The sequence below is a fragment of the Heptranchias perlo genome, chromosome 14 (genome assembly GCF_035084215.1).
Source record: "Heptranchias perlo isolate sHepPer1 chromosome 14, sHepPer1.hap1, whole genome shotgun sequence".
Lineage (NCBI taxonomy): Eukaryota > Metazoa > Chordata > Chondrichthyes > Hexanchiformes > Hexanchidae > Heptranchias > Heptranchias perlo.
The window spans coordinates 18,339,340-18,359,324 of NC_090338.1; the positions used below are offsets into that span (position 1 = coordinate 18,339,340).

At 40.5% G+C, this 19,985-nt stretch overlaps 1 protein-coding gene across 2 annotated transcripts in view; it reads left to right on the forward strand.

Annotated features, from left to right (window-relative positions):
- The window catches only part of sparc (secreted protein, acidic, cysteine-rich (osteonectin)), a 26,717-nt gene extending 8,959 nt beyond the window's left edge, over positions 1-17,758 (forward strand). Inside the window, exons 2-11 of one of the 2 annotated variants that reach the window (XM_067996086.1) lie at positions 3,299-3,371; positions 3,929-3,976; positions 5,085-5,132; positions 6,337-6,427; positions 7,621-7,742; positions 8,895-9,015; positions 12,284-12,420; positions 13,867-14,015; positions 15,093-15,241; positions 17,034-17,758. In XM_067996086.1, the coding sequence (XP_067852187.1) occupies positions 3,315-3,371; positions 3,929-3,976; positions 5,085-5,132; positions 6,337-6,427; positions 7,621-7,742; positions 8,895-9,015; positions 12,284-12,420; positions 13,867-14,015; positions 15,093-15,241; positions 17,034-17,062 (951 nt within the window). In that variant the 5' untranslated portion in view covers positions 3,299-3,314 and the 3' untranslated portion in view covers positions 17,063-17,758. The remainder of the gene's footprint in view (positions 1-3,298; positions 3,372-3,928; positions 3,977-5,084; positions 5,133-6,336; positions 6,428-7,620; positions 7,743-8,894; positions 9,016-12,283; positions 12,421-13,866; positions 14,016-15,092; positions 15,242-17,033) is intronic. The other variant, XM_067996085.1, reaches the window with a different exon arrangement.
- The last annotated feature ends 2,227 nt before the right edge of the window (positions 17,759-19,985 follow it).

The following is a 19,985-nucleotide window of genomic DNA, read 5'->3' on the forward strand; positions in this document are numbered from 1 at the left end:
AAAGGCAAACAAAGCCTTCTTTTAACATCTCATCTGAAAGATGGCACCGCTGACCATGCAGTACTCCCTCAGTACTGCACTAAGGTATCAGCCTGGATTATGCGATCAAATCCTACAATCCACACCTTAACTGACTCAAAAGGCAAGAAGTTACTTCATTGTTGAATGAACACTGCGTTCATTTTTATGAAATGATCAGGTGCTAACGATTGTCTGTCTAACTGGGGGGGGGGCGCGGGAGTATTTGCATGATGTGGTGAAACCTTTTAACAAAATACTGTGACATAATCGTACATTTCATCCCTAAATACATTACAACACAGTGAAAACCCATTGCATTACTTGCAAGTGATGTTGTCATGGTGAAGATGATGCATAGCCTTTCCAGCTGTTCTACCTCCCTGCTGAGAGAAGCCCTCTTTAATATGTCAGCATAGTCTAGCTCAAGCTAAATATCAGTAGACAGTCACTGTGTCTGTTTGTTTTTAGAGAATATATTAGATTGAGCTTGTAGGTAGAGAGTATTCAGTAATTTTTGTCAAAAAAAAGTTGACAGGAAAGGAAGAAATGTGTTTTTTAAAATAAGTATAACCTGTAAAGTTCATATTAAGTAACATTTGATCTTACCAGAGTTTATTGTAATTAGACTGCTGGTTATCACAGATAGAGTTACATAGAATGAACTGTACAGATGGCGTTCATCAGGATGGGGTTTAATGGATCTGTTTTGAGAATATTTGGTTTAAAACGATTTCTTGAAGCCAGTGAATCTGTAGACGTGGCAGCGAGTATTACCCTACACATGAACAGCTGGCAGAGATTCCACTTGATGTTCTCGTCTCCAAACACAGTTTGACGTTTCGCTGTTCCAACATAAACAGACCCAAAAGCTGTTTCCGTGCGTGCGGTAATCCTGTCAGTGCAGCCCATTCTCACACACAAAGTGTTGAAATAACACACTATTGGACGGCAGGAGAGATTACATAACAGAAAATAAACATGTCTGGGCTAGCCCACTTAAGCGAATAAGTGTGTGAGTCCAGCCCACTCCAGTCAAAAACTGCACCCAGTCCCGATTAACGATACATCTATATACCTATTAACCATATAATAGTTAAAATCATATCAATCGTATTGTTTTCTCTCAGACATTGCTCTTTTACACGTATAATAAGGGGAAGTCACTGTTATGTCTGAATGTCCAATTCACCCTGCCCCTAGTCTCACCATTGTGAATTTGCTTAATTCTTCCCTTTCTCTCTCAATAGAGTCCAGCTCTGTAATTATTGTACTTCTAAACATTACTGAAATTATTCTTTTAAATATCAAGTAACCATATCTTTTTTCGAAATGCGTTAGTTTTTGTATTGAAGCATACATAAAGACACTTGATAGCAACCCAGATTGTGTATAAAATGAGTGCATTGTACTGTGAAAGCAACGAAGAAAACACAGGAATCAATTGCTAAGCACGGCTTAGTGTGATTATTTAGGTTATTTCTGGTGTTTAAGAAGCATTAAAGAAACACTGATATGACAAATTACTGGTTTGCAAGCTATAAATCATCAAGACCTCTGAACATCTTGCAAGGTGCCATTGCCATTAGTTGTTAAGATTGTTTTCAAATCCTACTGTATCTCTTAACTCCCAACCCTTCCCTCCAGCATCTCAAAAAACCCATGTGAATGTAAAACAAGCCTGTTTCCAAAATAAGACAGACAAAGCACAATGGAAAATGGCCCCTTGAGTCACTTTGTAATATCCCTGCCCTGATCCAGCCGCTATCCAAACAGCTAAGTCCAAACTAACAGCTGTGACCCAGCAGTGACCCCCCCCCCCACCGCAAGACGATGCTTTTAAATCATATATTAGGCTCATAAAAGTGTCAGCACATTTTCAATTTATCCAACAAACTGATTAAACCTATTGTGTGCCCGAGTTCCATCTCTAGGGGCTTGTTCTGTAGCGTCAAATTTTAATTTCTAAAGAATATCTCACTAACCTATTTTAACATTCTCCTACACAGATTACCTCCGCAAGGATCTGCATATTTGTTATGTATGTTTTCCTTTTACTTGCTGGAGCCACAGACTAAATTTTTTCACACCTGGAGTCTCCAAAAAGCTATTTCATTCTAAACAGAGACTTTTTGTGAATTGAGCTTTTCCTGGTTGGCATGAGGCTAACTCACAAAAAATATTCCGGCAATAAAATAATGACGTCATAAAAGAAAGAGTTTGCATTTATATTACGCCTTTCATTACCTCATGACATCCAAAAGCATTTCACAGTCAATGAAGGTAGTCACTGTTGTAGGGGAACACTGCAGTCAATTTGCACACTGCATGGTTCCACAAAGATTAATGAGATAAATGGGCAGATAAGTTTTAATGATGATGGCTGAAGGATAAATGTTGGCCAGGACATTGGGAGAATTCCCCTGTTCTTCAAATAGTACCATGGCAATCTTTTACATCCACCTGAGAGCAGATGGGGGTCTCAGTTTAATGTCTCATCCCAGGGACAGCATCTCTCCGACAGTGCAGCACTCCCTCAGTACTGCACTGATGAGTCAGCCTAGATTATGTGCTCAAGGCTCTGGAGTGGGACTTGAACCCAGAATTTACTGATTCAGAGGCAAAATTACCACCACTGAGCCACGGCTGCCACCTGTCATGAGTGAAATGATAGGAGGAAGATACAGATTCAACTGAGTTCATTTGAAAATGGCAGTTTGGAAAAATAATTAGGCCAGACAACCCAGATTATTCATTGTGAGAGATTAGTGGTAGGGATTTGAATGAACAAGTTTTGTGTGTGGAGTATCAGTAAAACACGAGGCACAATGCACCTGTTTAATTAATTAGGAAATTCAATCCCCTCCTGATTCCCACCACCCCATTGCAATTCTCTCTGGTCACAAAACCACTTTCTTATTCACAATTGCCCCCACATTTCCTCTCTAACCATAGCCCTCCCATTTCTCCTTCCCTTCCTCATCATCCTGACCACCAACTACTGCAAGTCCCACTGGCCCATCCCAACATCACCATCCAATTCCCATTCTGTTCCTCCAGAAGTGATTTACTTGAAAACCTCCATTTTTATAAGTTTAGATTCAAACTTCATATTTAAACAGGTAAAATATTCAGATACCTCATTGACCTAAAGAGTAATGTTTACTCAATGTTTAATCAAACGTTCTGAACAATGTTTGATTACCTGCATATTGCACTGTTTAATAAAATTTCTTAACTGACATCCATTGAAATTGTGTTTGTTTTTGTACCTCCTCAGATCTGAAAATATCAAAATGAGGACCTGGATTGTCCTTCTCCTGTGCCTTGCAGGCAAGGCACTGGCCGCTCCTGTAAGTAGTTGCTGTACTCGCTTGTGATATGGGACAAGTTGGGAGCTGTTATGGCCTGGCGTGCGGCATATAGGATAAGAAATTGTGCAGTCTGTACAAAATGTGTGTGTCATGATGTGTTACCACTTGCCCGGACTAGGTTGCACTTACTATTCAGAGTTAGTGCACTAACTGATTTCTCTCTGAAGGTAAACACAGTAGATATCAAAGTGGTAATGAGCTCTTTGTGTGTCACAAGCACGCATTCAGGTCAACACCTTATTTTGCTACACTACTGTGAATATATTCGCTAATCACAAGAAGATAGTTTCAGATGGCTGCATTTAGTACATTCCACGTTCCTTTTCATTTTCAATGAAAGGAGTTTCCATAATGATTTGCTTTTTTTCTGATTCACCGCAATGCAGTGGTGGTCCTGGCATGGCACATTGAGTTACACTTTGAATGCGAGCATTGGAAACAGAGGTTTTAAAACACCGCTTTACTGTTCTGAAGAATGTTTGTTGCTTTGTTGAGCCTCTGACAACTTTTCCTTTTTTTCTTCCCCAATTTCACAGGAGGGTCTTGTGGCTGAAGTAGAGGTTGTTGGGGAAACAGAACAAGAGGTAAAAACAAATTCTGATATAATGCTGAATTTGATACAAAGTAACTTTCCAGAGGAAAGCAAAAGAAGTCCTGTAAATAATGAATTGCAGAAGTAACTGGTAAATGATTGTGTCTTTAACCCATTAAAAAGAAGTAAATGATTGTGTCTTTAACCCATTACATTGTGATGCGGTATGATCTGTAACAGCTGTTACAGCATTGGAAGGTAATACACAGCACAACAGTTCTCTCCTTTCCTAAATATATCCTCATTTCAATTTATAGATTTCCATATTTTCTGAGTCCAATGCTCAGTTGCTTTCTTTTTAAGGAGAGTTGCATTTTATTCAAATTTATCTGTCTTAAAATCCCCTACAGTTATCTCCATATTATGTGAGACATTAATGCTAATATCGCAGTTACAAGTGAGAGCAAATTAATTTCAAACCTCCAGTAGCTTATCAGCATTACAAATGTCTCTACTGGGTTCTGGGAGAAAGTATTTCCCAGAACTTAGCTGGACCTTAAAAATCCCTCAACATGAAAGTGGGTCCCATTACTATCAGCATTCTGAACGAATCTTAGATACCACCAGCAAAATTGTACATTACCCCAAGACTTATAGGCTACACTATCCATTGCATATCAAATCTGGGTGAGAATTGGATTGAAGATTTTAAGGAAAAGTATAACTATAGATGGTCAAATATCCTTTCGACACTCTGGTCCCTATTGTCTTGGAAAAATTATAATACCACCTGTTGAATGCAACTTGTTAGGGTTGATTAATAAGTTTGCAATATTATCTTGGAGTTTTCTTTCAATTAAGTTTGGAAAATGTTTACTATTTTCTTCTTGGAGTTTTAACCATCATTATTCATTTCCCTCAGGAGGTTAAGTTGGGAAGATTCCATGACAATACAATTTTATCCAGTCTGTTGGAAGGAGCAGGCTTAATGTACTATTTCCTTATTGGGCTGGCAATGCCCTGTGGTTGAAGGAGTTTATCTCTAGAAAGCATTTTGCAAATCCCTTGATAACTCTGTTTTTCTGACAGTGGACTTTCATGATGAGTTGTCAATAGATTTTGGCGCCATTCCTGACATCTGTCCTTTGATTGACTTGCAGGTAACAACCGAAGAGGTTGTTGTTGAGGAAACAACAGAGAATCCTGAGGTGTGCATTTGTAACAGTTGCGTTTGCTTTTCCTGTGTTTTTTTTATTAAGTTTTTTTGACCACCAAGACTTGCAGCACTTGACCCCTGAATTTAGCTGGTATTCAGACTGAAATGCCAACGAATATTGTTAAACATGAATACTTTGCTAACTGCTGCTGATAATACTGGTTGGTTGATTTGCTTTTAAGGGTCAAAGGCCCTTGGCAGAAACTTTTAATGTACCAGACACTTCAAGTCCAACACTCAACTTAGTCTACGTGAATACTTACAGATGTCTAAGGGAAAATCAGACACTCATAGCCCCCATTTATGTCTATATACAAATATTTTCATATTCCTTACATCTGAGGATTAACTAATCATCCATATGTGCAAATACGATGATGGCATACGCTACTAACCTTAGCGGCCATTTAAAAACTTATATATGGGAGAATGGATGGTGCATAGCTTAGAAAACATATTTATTATACATTTGTTTGAATTTTATGATCTCATCTCCCTTCTCCTCTGAGTTTACCTATGCCATGCACCTTTCCCAGTTGAGAGGTGCTGACTAGACTCCTACTCCTAGGCCTCCTGCTGGAAGATGTATGAAAGATATGTTCCTTTCTGATTCACATTCCTCTACATCTGTGGGGAAGTGCCTGGCCCCCACTTAGTACTTCTCCAATACAGTGCATTTGAGACTGAGAATTTTCTGTGTCCTACCACCTCATGGCACAGCACGCAGGAGCTCCAATGTGATGCAAGACTGTGATGCCATATGCACCTTAATACATTTCCTGATGATGATTGGAATTCTTTTTTTGCCAGGTCTATCTTTTTTTTTAAAGCCTCAAATACCTTGTGAGGCTTACTTTTTGAAAATGCTTGGAAAATCATCATTCTTGTACCCCAGAGGGGAAAATGGCATGGGGTTGGACATGATGTGAATACCCATCCTCATTCCCTCCTATAATCCTGCTCTTTCATCCTTCCTGCCACCTCATCTCTGATTCTAAATCTTAGCTAATAGGTGCAAACTGTGTGTAAACATATGTTAAGCATTTATACCCAGCAAGGAAGGTGCTTCAGATGCTGTGAACTGAGTTTGTTTTGCCTCTTAAGTATTCCTGGTTATGAGACTTATAGAAAAGGTACTTTTTTCCCTTTTAAGGTGAGGCAATTCATTAACTAACAAGCAATTTATATTCAAACAGGTGCTATCAATTGGAGCAAACCCAGTCCAGATTGACACAGGAGATTTTGAGGATGTTCAAGATGACACAAAGAAGGACATCGAAGTTGAGAGTAAGTAAAGCAGTGTCAGGATATCCTCTCTTTGTGGGGTGACCCTATTTGTTTCTGAAGTATAAATTTACCACGATTCAAACGAATCAGATCTTGGCTCTCTAAGCTAACCCTTGTGAAATCCATATTTTAATTTGGTCTGGATCCACTTTAGATTTTAGCTTGAGACTAGAACAGTTTGGGAATCCTGGGCAGCAAATAGGCACTAAGAACATGAGCACCACTGTGCTTGACTGCTGACACCTTTCCATTTCCAACTCTCCCACACATTGGTTTTTCTCACACCTACCTTGACTATACACCTGAATTGTGCATGACTCTGTACAGTACTTTTCTATTTTTTTCAACTCTTCATTTTGCTTTGATATCTTATGCATTTTTACACATAGTGGATAAAGGAAATAAAACATAAAGCTACGGCATTATCATTAAAATAAATAAAAATAAGGATATCATTGCTTTAAAGCTGTTAAGTTGAGGTGCAGTTATTTTCTGGAGTGATTTTCCAGTTGGAAATCATAGGATAAATACGGATAAGAAAGGCCATTCAGCTTATCTTAGTTTATCCATCTAAAATAAAAGTATCCTCCATTGTAGCATTCAACTGTCCCTTAAATGACTCCAACATTTTTGACTGCACTGGCCAGGTGCTGATCACTCTTTGCATGAAGGACAACTTCCTGACACCAGTCCTCAATTTGCTTTTCACTAGTCTGAACCTATTTATCTAAAATCTAAGATGTTAGCCTAGCTGGATTATTTGTAAATATTAGAAACACACCAGTATTCACTTTCAAATGTGTTTCAAACAGTTTCCTCAGTTCTAATCCCAGTCTCTACCCCAGAGGGCTGTGGATGCTGAGTATATTCAAAACTGAGATCGATTGATATTTGGACATTAAGGGAATCTGGGGATAGGGCGGGAAAGTGGAGTTGAGGTAGATGATCAGCCATGATCTTATTAAATGGCAGAGCAGGCTCGAGCGGCCATATGGCCTACTCCTGCTCCTATTTCTTATGTTCTTAACGAGAATTTCCTGCAATTGTGGTATGTTTAAACCACTTCCTGAAGTTCAAGAAATCCAAATGAAAATAACTGGGAAGGAAATCTGTCTGAGGGCGACGGACCTGATCATTTATCAAAGTGTTTACTTTACTTAATGGAGCTATCAGATTTGACCTTACCTTCCCAGATCCCTGTGAAGACTTCCACTGCAAACGAGGAAAGGTCTGCGAGGCTGACGAGAGCAATGAACCCATGTGCGTCTGCCAGGATCCAACAACTTGCCCAGCCAGCTCAGTTGAATTTGAGAAGGTCAGGATAAAACTATTCTTAATAGGAAATCTTTGCAGTCACTGAGAAAGCTCACAACATGATGGTGGGGTGGAATGGGATTGACAAGGGAGAATCACAACAGTCTATAAAATAAAGAGGAGACTATAAAAGGGGATCATTGAGGCCCCATGCAGTAACAAAATGAGGACTGTAAAAGGCCATAGCTGACAATCCATGCAGTAACAAACAGCAGACTGTAGAGACCTCAATATCCCATAGTTTCTAAAAGGGGGACCTTGGCAGCCTTTCAGCAACAATAACGAGATCGATGGCAGCTCATTTTTCTAGCTACATAAAAGGCTTCTAGGTGGGTGGATTTGAATTGTCAGCTTTCATGGCAAAATTCTTAGATTAATATCAAACCTGTTTCCATGATTAAATCTGTCTACCTGATAACATTTGCTATGTTTGCCAGTGGTGATGTTTGAGAGTAGTGTAGTGATTTAAGTATTGTTTTCACTATCCTATGGTCAACATCCAAAGCCAAGTGCCTGTTTATTGGAATAATATGGAAATTGCATGATTCACTTAAGTAAATTGCCATTAATGGTATGTCTGCCTTGTGTGGCCATGTCATCTGCATATGACATCTCAATACAATAAGGACCATGTGAAGCCACTTCAAAACTGGAAATTCATCATCACCACAGTACTATCTGACATTTACACCCTATCACTGGCTGTCTCTCTTTGGGGGGTAATTCTAACATACCCTGCCTGGTGGGAATGGGGCACGTTTAGGTTGGACGCCTGCTTTACACCCTGCCCAATTTTACACTGCAGTGAAGTCAATGGAGCCTAAAATCAGGTGGGGGGAAAATTGGTGTACGACTCGAACCCGCCCCGTTCCCACCAGGAGGGCTAGGTTAAAATCAGGACTTTGTACTCTTGACCTGCTGCACCATGACATTTACATGGTTTCACTATACAGGAGCAGCACAACTGTGCTCAATAAAAGTCAATATTTTCAAAACTTATTTTATATTGGATAGGAATTATCATTACCTAAAACTGCATGAAAAGCATTGGATAAAGAGCAAGTATTTTGATGATGATGATGCTGAGGAGGTTGATTTTATATTCTTATTAAAAACAGATAGTAACATTTCTGTACTCCATAACCTTTCCCAGGTCTGTGGCACTGACAACAAGACCTACGATAGTGCCTGCCAGCTCTTTGCCACTAAGTGCACATTGGAGGGCACCAAAAAGGGCCACAAGCTTCACTTGGACTACATTGGACCATGCAAATGTAAGTGAAATGTGTTCTTTTAGTGAGTATTATATGTGGGAGAAGGAGATAAAATCTTGCAGAAAGTAAAATGGTTTCTTATTAATGCTGTTCATTGATTGCACCATATTGCCTGTCAAGGCACTCATCCTATTGGATTGTTTATTTCATGTTGTGATCCCACAGTTAATTAGCAGAACTTCATTAGATTTGATCGCATCCTGTTCATACTGGAGGTGGAGTCAAAGTCATGAAAGCCTTTTTCAGAAAGGAACTGGAAGCAGCTGTTAAAGGGATGCTGCTTAGATCAGGAGCTACTTTCTCTTGAATATCTCTAGTCAGTATGAATAGATAAATGCATCGTCTGGAGTGGTACAGATCCTTACAAACCAGGAAGGTCCCAAATTCAATCTATAGTCCTTGCTGAGTTAGCCAATTACAGCTGGATTAGTGTGGAGTCACTAAAATTGGCCCCAGTGTTCCCAGACTGAGGGAGGAGGGGGAGAATCATTATTGACTGACCCTTGCTGGAAAATATGTTGTGTGGACATCTTTGGGCTCAGTTGTGATACTCCCATGGGTGAATTTCCTGCCAACACTCACTGTTTAGACTCACACATGAAGTATGTCCAATTAAGCAATGTACTGGAGGACCACCTAAGTCACTACATACAGAAGGTAGCAGAGGACCACCTAAGTCACCACATATATAAGGTAGCAGAGGATCAATTAAATCCACCTACAGAAGAGGGGAGATTTTTAAACTTTAAATATTTCTATGTGAGTCCAAGAGCGCACCCTCAAATAAGTACTCAAATGAAAGGATTGGGTAGCAGAAAAAAGTGATTGGAGTAGAGAGAGAAATGGATAAATAAGCTGGCAGATAAAATGAGTGGCAGAGAGTAGAAAGAGACAACGATGAAGACAAGAAAGAGAGAGATGCCTGCTTTGGATGCTTCTAGCAAGCTCAATAAAAGTCGTACAGAGTGTATCAGGCAACTCACAACAGCAATTTTTGCCTACGTTCATAGTCTAAGCACATTGCAAACATTTTCTGACCATAGAGGCTCGAATGGAAATTTACTGTTCAATATTACAAAGCCTTTCACATAGTCAGCATTTCCATCAAGACAGCAGCTGTCATGAAGCCAAGACAACGAATGAGAGAGGGGAGGGGGGGAAGCATTCATTTCTTTGAACGCTTAGCATTGTAACAGGCCCAACACTTGTCATTGCCAGTCTATCAGTCTGTGTCACACTCTGTTCTAGCAAAAGCCACCTCAATGGAGTGTAGGGAAGGGTTTATAACAGGAGCATACAAAGAAGGACAATGTTAACACAGCGGCCTTTAATCTGTTTTGCAAAGTCCATCAAATATTTAACCAGATAAATGCTTTCCCTCAATGAAGGCTGTACTTTCTGCACCAGATCCAGAAATACAAACTAGCTTATTCCATGATTACTATGGCTCAGGGAATGCTTTGCTTCAGCTTCTGAGTTTACTTTGCATTATATATGTGAATATTCGAAGAAATTATTTTTGTCTGTTATATCTATAAACACATGAAAGATGCTTCAGGGCTGAGAGAGTTTATTGCAGAAAATTATTTTATAATTTAAGCCATTTCCTGCCTCAAAACTGAGTCAATATTTTGTATCTCCCTCGCCCTCCTCCAGCTGGGAGCTGATGACATGAAGTGCAATCTGAGTGGGAGGTCTTTTCCATCACTCAGCTCTTCCTCAAATTGCCACCTGTCCCAGCACACAGCGTGCCCATATGAATGGAATAGATTAGCTGATTATTCATCCCTTTGTTGTTTGTGGAATTTTGCTGTGTGCAAAATGGTTGCTGTGTTTGCCTGCATAACGATCACTGCATTTCAAAGTAATTTATTGTATGAGAAGCATTTTGAGACATTTCTGAAAGATGTGCTAAGCTGCTGTATAAATGCGAGTCTTTTATTTTTTGTATGCAATGTGATATCGCACTGGAACATGCAATGTCTGTGGGCAAATGCATGTCATTGGATGAATTTCTATAGGCAGTATTATCTTGATACCATAGACATTTGTCCTGATTACATACCACAGGAGCGTAACTACCGATTTCTACTTATTAAGAGGAGTTTAGATATTGTGACTCCTCGACTGTGATGAAGTACCTCATAAGTCACAGGCGTGCACTGGAAAATCACGCATCCACTCTCTGCGATTTTCTGATGCGCACTTGCAGCATGCGAGGTACCTTACTGTAGGTGAGGAGTTGGAAGGTCTACCCTGGACAATTAGTTTTGGAATTCTGTATCTTTAGAGATCATTTGTTGTGACACGTCAATAGAAGAAACATTCTTTTATTCTATTAGTTTGTCTGTATACAATGGGCATGATTTTAGCCTGGAAAGACGAGTGGGTTGGGGGCAGGGGTCAGTACAAATTGCAAAAATCTAGAACCCGTCCCCAACCCGCCCATTTCCGGTTTTCATGGGGGCGGGCAACCAACCTGCTCTCAGGAGGCGGGTTGGTCATTAACAGCTTTCACGGAGGCTGCGGGCCTCTATTTTCGTAGATTTTTTGATTTTAGCCTCTGGGAGCCAGGATTCCCGGGCCTTCTCCTTCATGCCATGTGAAAGGAGGCGAGAAGGCCTGAAACTGCAGGTAAGTGCCATTATAACACAGTTTGTGGGCCTGGAGGAGCAGGAGTCCTTCCCCCAGACCCAACAAGCCTACCTGCAGGGAACCCCCCCCCCCCCTCCACCCCCAATGATCGCCGACCCTTCACCAATGATCGCTGACCCCCGATCCCGACTCCCCCCCCCCCCCCCCCCCCCCTCGGTGACCCCCATGCCCACTGTTGTCTCCCCCCATCCATTCATCCCATCTAACACTTACCTGAACACGTCCTCTTCCTTCCTCCTCTCCCGTCCGACTGAGACCAGCCTGTCAATCAGGCTGGCCTGTCGGGCTGGAAATTGGCAAATACAAAACTGACGGCCTCACGTCAAAATCGTAAGGACGTCTGGAAAACCTGTCCTTCTGGGTTTCCCGTCTGCAATTTGACCCCCCCCCCCACCTTTCCAGCTCTGGGCTAAAAATATGCCCAATATATCAGTATTATTCTCATCCTAGTCTGTGTATATCGGTCTGGAACTGCTTCTAATTTTCCATCTGTTGGCGTTTTAAGGTTTGGACAGAATGAGAATTAATTAAACCAGGATAAAATGAAATAAAGTAATTACTTTCTACAGGGTTTTTGATATCTTTAAATGATCTCTTTGGGATTACTTTGCAGTCATCCAACTCTGCCTTGATAGTGAGCTAGCTGAGTTCCCTCTACGCATGCGTGACTGGCTGAAGAATGTTCTGGTGACCCTTTATGAGCGTGACAATGAGGAAAGCAACCTCCTGACTGAGAAGCAGAAGATGAAGGCAAGAAAACTCAACACTTTTTAAAAACTCATTGTAACCCATCTGGGTAAAAAGTCAGCCTAACTGTTAAAATATTCTTTGATTTATTTCCTTTTATTTTGGTCTTTAATTATGAGCCAATCCTCCATGATGTTATGCCAGAGTTCAGGAATTCACCATGTGACCACAAGAAGAATCAGAGCTGAAAACTCACATTCTCCCTGTGTGTTATATCTCCAACATGGTGCATGCCCTTGGTTCTGTATTCACAATGTAGCCATGGCCAAGCACAGCATTCTGAATGGCAGAATGTTTATGAAACATTTCTCTGTGAAGTACCTCTGCAAATATTGATGCATTCCTGGGGACACCCTTAAAATACGGACACTCTCAGCACATGCACATGCACACACTCCCTTGGGTTCTGAGACTCAAGTTTGAAAGCCTGTGCTGTATGGAAATAGTTGTGATGGATATTTCAACAACTTATTAATGCTATTGTTAACTAATATGCATGCTAATTTCTCAAACACATTGGGCTCAATTTTCCCGGGAAATTTTGGGGGCGGGGGGCCTCCAATAATCGGGGAAATCCCGTTCGGGTTCGGAGCCCGGCTCCAACCTGCCGACTTCCGAGTCCCCCATGAATGCGGGGCGCACCGAATCCGGAAGTCCCACCATGATATTTAAAGAGCTAAATGTACCTCATTGAGGTACTTAAGGCACTTTATTTGTGACATACTAGATCGTTAGAACGATTTTTAACTTATCCGGGTGGCTTTCCCACTGCTTCTGATTCACACCTGGTTTCACCTACCTTTCCACCCTGCTCCGATGTCCGATCTCCCCATCTTCGCGCACCCCCCCCCCCCCCCCCCCCGATGGCAGCCAGCTTGGCTGCCGGGTGCGAAACCCGGAGAGCACGTTAATCACCATCAATTACGATGCGATCATGTTGGAAACGGTAAGGTTTGTTTATGCAGGTTTGCCATGCGCACCTTCACCACCCCACTGCCACCTGCCACCATTTCAGAATTGAGCCCATTGTTTGTAAATGCCCAATTCTTCTGTCAAAGATCTTTCTAAAACTGGAGTGCCCTAAGCTATCTAATTCAGGCTATCCAGCTTGTGATATCTTGACAACTATTGCCATTTGAACTTATATTTTTTATTCCACTCAATTGTACTATTTGAATTTAGTGGGCTCAGCATTTTGCAATAGTCTGTTTTCAGCACTGCTTCCTTGTTGGTAGATAAATCCTAAATCAAGACCCATTACCTGGAGATTTGTGCAAATTAATGGAAACATCCCCTGTTTGCATGTATTCTGTGACCGAAACAGACATGTACCGATATTTTGTTAATGTCTAAACATTTCCTGCTGCGGTGAATGTGATGTTATATTGGAAGAAGCACTGTTGGCATCACCACAGTATGTCTGATAATTGTTGTCTTTCTGTCTAACAGGTGAGGAAGATGTATGAAAATGAAAAGCGTCTGCAGGCTGGAGAACATTCCTTGGACCTGCTGGTTCATGACTTTGAGAAGAACTACAACATGTACATCTTCCCTGTTCACTGGCAATTTGGACAACTTGATCAACACCCAGCTGACAAGTAAGCTTCACTAGAGACACCGGACATGTGTAGATCAGGGACGATGTTGACAATGGTGCTAACTCTTGTGAAACTTTAGTTTTCTGAAATACCTTACTGTCAATCAGTCCTTGGAAAAAGAATTCTATTTTTGAGGTTGCTCAGTTGTATGCACATAAAAACTATCCAAATATTAAGGATTATTGAAGCACACTAAGATTCCTATCTGTCCATAATTGAACCATACATTTTGTTTGGGCTCTCCTGTAATTTTCTCTCACTTTCATTTTAAAAAATCCTACACCATGTGCTCATCTCAAACTGTGTACACAGGCCTCACCTGTAGACAGGAATTAGTGGGGTGCAAATGAGTGGTGCTGACTTTTTCTAAGTTTCTTCTGTATCTTAGAGAACTTCATTGACTTCTCATAATGCCCCAGATGACTCCATCTGAGATTGGTAACCACCACCATTCTGCCCATCGTGCCTGTGTCTGCTCTTTGAAAGAGCTATCCAATTAGTCTCTCTCCCCTGCTGTTACCCTGTAGTCCTACAAAATGTTCAAGTATATATCCAATCAAAGGAATCTAAAACTGAAGCCCAACTTATTCAATATATTAGGTCACCTTACAGTTGTGTGCTGTAACAATGTTAAGTTATAAGAAATAGCAGCAGGAGTAGCCTTTCAAGCCTGTTCCACCATTCAATAAGATCATGGCTGGTCTTCTACATCCACTCCACTTTCCCACCCTATCCCCATATCCCTTGATTCCCGAGTGTCCAAAAAAATCCATCGATCTCAGTTTTGAATATACTCAACGACTGAGCATCCACAGCCCTCTGCAGTAGAGAATTCCAAAGATTCACAATCCTCCGAGTGAGGAAATTTTTCATCATCTCAGTCCTAAATGGCCGATCCCTTATCCTAAGACCATGACCCCTAGTTCTAGACTCTTCCGTCAGGGGAAACAGGCTCTCTGCATCTACCCTGTCAAGCCCTCTAAGAATTTTATACGTTTCAATTAGATCATTCTTCTAAGCTCCAGAGAATGTTAAGTGAATCTAAGCCCTGCAAATGTGCCTTTGTTTTGAATCCAGGTATCTTTCTCACTCTGAGCTGGCTCCTCTACGTGCTCCCCTCATCCCAATGGAGCACTGCACCACTCGCTTCTTCCAGGAATGCGACACAGACAACGACAAATACATCGCCCTCGAAGAGTGGGCCACGTGCTTCGGTATCAAGGAGGGTGAGTATCTCAGCCAGCAGGGAAGAAAACTGCCCCCAGTCACTAACTGAGCTTCAGGCTAATTCTCCAGTAGCAATGATTGGATTGAGGGCATTGTGAAAAGTGATCTAGGCAAATTCTTCACATTGACATGGTTCAAAACTAGGGGACATGATTTACAAAAATGAATGTCAGGAATAAGTAAAGATTTTACATAAGGGTAATAGAAGCATGAAATAAGTTGTCCATTGAAGCAGATGGTATAAATAGGTTCAAGAGAGCGCTAGTTGTTTATCAGGTGGAAGAGGAGATTGAGGCATATATTGAGATGAGAGCCTAATTGAGACCAATGGACGGGCATTCCCTTTCCCTATTTCTTCTGCATTTGTATTAGTGTAGTGCGGAAGATGTGGGGGTGATGAACTGAACAACAAATTGCTAAGTATCTATATGAAGACACTTGGGATAGATTTTCAACTTATTCAGGCATAAAACTGATATTGCTGATTTCCTGCTCATTATAAAAAAACACCCAATTTTCATTTCTATTGATTTAGATGGAAATTAAAATTAGGGCAGTTTCTATAATGGGAGCCTGATTTACAACACCAGTTTTACACCCAGAAGGTAAGCTGAAAATCTGCCATCCTGGATTCATCACTTAAAAATGCGCTACTGAGACCTCTGTTTCAGATGGTGTCAGCTTGACTCAGATGGTAGTATTTTCACCCCTGCATCAAATGGTGTGGGTTTGTGCCCCATACTGGGATATTTAAATATATAATCCAGGATGACACTCCAGTGCAGCACTATCACCTCTTGACTTGACTATTCCAATGCTCTCCTGACCGGCCTCCAACTTGCACCCTCTGTAAACTTGAGCTCATCCAAAACTCTGCTGCCCATATCCTAACTCATACCAAGCCCCGATTTTCTTCACTCTACCATTGGCGGCCGTGTCTTCAGCTGCCTAAGCTCTAAGCTCTGCAATTCTCTCCCTAATCCTCTCTATACCTCTCTCTCTCTTCCTTTAAGACTCTCCTTAGAACATACCTCCCCTGTCCTAATATCTCTTTATGTGGCTTGGTGTCAAATTTTGTTTGATAATTGCTCCTGTGAAGCACCTTGGGGCATTTTACTACATTAAAGGCGCTATATAAATGCAGGTTGTTGTTGTTGTTGGCTGCATTGTTAGAGGTGCTGCTCTTTTGATGAGACATCAAAAGCAAGGTTCTGTCTACTTATTCTAGCGGTTCAGGTGGAGGTGAAAAAAAAAATCACTATTTAAAGAAAAACAATGAGTTCTCCCAGTTTCCTTGCCAATAAATTCCTTGCTAGAGCAATAGCAGCAAAAAAAAAATACCAGATTGACTGGTCATTCATTTCATTGCTATGGGATGTTGCTGATGCATAATGGCTGCCTCATTTGCCTACAGAACAAGTCACTGCATTCTAAAAGTAATTCATTGCATGAAGTCTATGGGGGTCATTTTCAACTTACCGCTGGCACATAAACCTGGTGGTGTGGGTCAGACTTTGAAGTCAATGGAAAGGTATATTGGGCAGTTTCTATAATGGTCGCACAATCGGCAATGCTGATTTGACACTCTGGCGATAAGTTGAAAATTACCCCCATCATTGAGACCTTTGGACATGATAAGACCCTATTTAGTTGCAAGTATTATTATTGTTACAAAAAGCTGGCACTTATAAATATCAAATTATGTCTTATGTACTATTACATAAATGCTAGATATTTAGTCTGATTAACTATAAACTAATTTTTATATATTTTTTTTCTTTTTTCTTACAGAGGATATTGATGGCAACCTTCTGATATAAACTCTTGTGTTTCTCTGCCTATTGCTGTCCATTGCTATCTTCGGGTAGTGGTGCTATGTAGAGTCTGACTACATTAATGGTGCTACTCTCATTTATTATCTATACCACTGTAACACAGTGCATGTGCTTCCAGTAACACCTTGTCAAAGAAAAATGTACATCTTCCTTCAAATGTTGAAACTCGATCAAATTTTGTTTGTTTGTTGTGTTTTTTTAAGTGTCCTTGTCGATTTAGGGACTAACTTTGCATGTGTTAACATAACAGTATTATCTGGATTGTTGCCCATGGAAAAAAAGCGTGTGTATTAAATTAACCCTTTAATGTCCAGAAGCTAGGATGTTCATAGCTTCTCTCTTCTTTGTACAGGTAGACAGTGGTTGGTGTAGTTTGATGGCTGGGTGTTAGAGAATTAATTTCAGTATGCTGTCAAAAGTTGTTTTGGATTTGCTTTCAAGGCAAGGGTGCTAATATAAAGTGTTTTGCACCCAAAATGGACTGTAAAGCAAAAAAAAAGGACATGCCAATTGTTAATGAGGAGGTGTAAATGAATTTGGAAAATGAGGATATGATCGTGCAGGTTGGAGAAAGTCTACCTCGAGCGTTCCCTTCTGCTATCCGCTAACACGTGAGAAGCACACTTTCAATATTTCTTCTTTCTAATAAAAAAAATTAAAACAAAATCTTTCTTGCATGCAGTTGAGATGTTGGAAGTGTTTTATTTCACTGCAGAGATCCATACTTATTCCAACTTTTGTATCTTATCTTTGGTAGTTCGTACCAGGTCAGGGAGCTAAACTATTTTCTGTTATGTGCTTCTTAACTGTTCACTGTACAATGCAATAAAACAACACAACAGTGCTACAATATATTGCATACCCGTGCTTCTTAACTCCATGTTGCACAGTGCAATGCAATCACAAATTATACCGCAGCATTATTTTACAATGATACACAGTACAATGCAGCAGTCTCCACTGTAAATTATAATACAGCCTATGCACAGTGCAATATAAACTGTAACCTAACTGGTAGCGTGCAAGCATTACATGATTTGTACATTAGACAGTAAAATCCAAACTCTGCCCTATGGATTATAAACTATTATTCAGTACAAAAACAATTGTGCCTTATACAGTATATAAACTGTGTGTCATACTGTCATTATTATATCCTGTACTACACAGTACAATATAAAGTGTGTCTGATACAACCTGTGCATTATACAATACAAATTAAGTTGTACTATTACAAATTGTATCCCACACAATGCCATATCATATCAATGCACTATATGACACAAAATAAATTGTGAACTATAGACTGCAATACCAATTTTTTCACATACAGATAATACAAACTGTAGTATATAATTAAAAAAGGCATTGTTCAGTATGATACCAACTGTAAAGTTTACAGTGCAATACTGGATACATTGTTGTGTAACAGTATATACTGGATACAATATAAGCTGTAGTACACAATATAATATAAAATGCTGTATGATGCAATAATGCTTTAGTATGATACAAACTATGCATTGCATTATAAATGATACAGAACATAATTTGTACCATACAGTATTACAAGCCACATAGGACTATCAACATTCTCCTAAAAATGGGACTGTGCCAATATACTTGTGTAAATGGGGCTGTCAATCATCTTGTGCAAGTGGAATTGCAAACAAATGAATAAATCATTGCGTGCACCACCATATGGACATAACAAGAGTTGAGGAATCACTGAAAATGACAGAATCAAGAAAAATGGGAAATTGATGGATCAATAATGTAAAGAGTTTTTTTATAAAGTATATTAACGATTTGGAGGAGGGGACCGAGTGCAACATATCAAAATTTGCAGATGATACAAAGATGGGAGGGAAAGTAGAGAGTGAGGAGGACATAAAAAACCTGCAAGGGGATATAGACAGGCTGGGTGAGTGGGCGGAGATTTGGCAGATGCAATATAATATTGGAAAATGTGAGGTTATGCACTTTGGCAGGAAAAATCAGAGAGCAAGTTATTTTCTTAATGGCGAGAGACTGGAAAGTACTGCAGTACAAAGGGATCTGGGGGTCCTAGTGCAAGAAAATCAAAAAGTTGGTATGCAGGTGCAGCAGGTGATCAAGAAAGCCAACGGAATGTTGGCTTTTATTGCTAGGGGGATAGAATATAAAAACAAGGAGGTATTGCTGCAGTTATATAAGGTATTGGTGAGACCGCACCTGGAATACTGCATACAGTTTTGGTCTCCATACTTAAGAAAAGACATACTTGCTCTCGAGGCAGTACAAAGAAGGTTCACTCGGTTAATCCCGGGGATGAGGGGGCGGACATATGAGGAGAGGTTGAGTAGATTGGGACTCTACTCATTGGAGTTCAGAAGAATGAGAGGCGATCTTATTGAAACATATAAGATTGTGAAGGGTCTTGATCGGGTGGATGCAGTAAGGATGTTCCCAAGGATGGGTGAAACTAGAACTAGGGGGCATAATCTTAGAATAAGGGGCTGCTCTTTCAAAACTGAGATGAGGAGAAACTTCTTCACTCAGAGGGTGGTAGGTCTGTGGAATTTGCTGCCCCAGGAAGCTGTGGAAGCTACATCATTAGATAAATTTAAAACAGAAATAGACAGTTTCCTAGAAGTAAAGGGAATTAGGGGTTATGGGGAGCGGGCAGGAAATTGGACATGAAGCTGAGTTCGGATCGGTCAATGCCCTGTGGGTGGTGGAGAGGTCCCAGGGGCTATGTGGCCGGGTCCTGCTCCGACTTCTTGTGTTCTTTAGATTTGTGGTTGGGATCAGATCAGCCATGATCTTATTGAATGGCGGAGCAGGCTCGAGGGGCCGATTGGCCTACTCCTGCTCCAATTTCTTATGTTCTTATGTTCTTATGAAATCAATAAGAGATGGCTTTTAT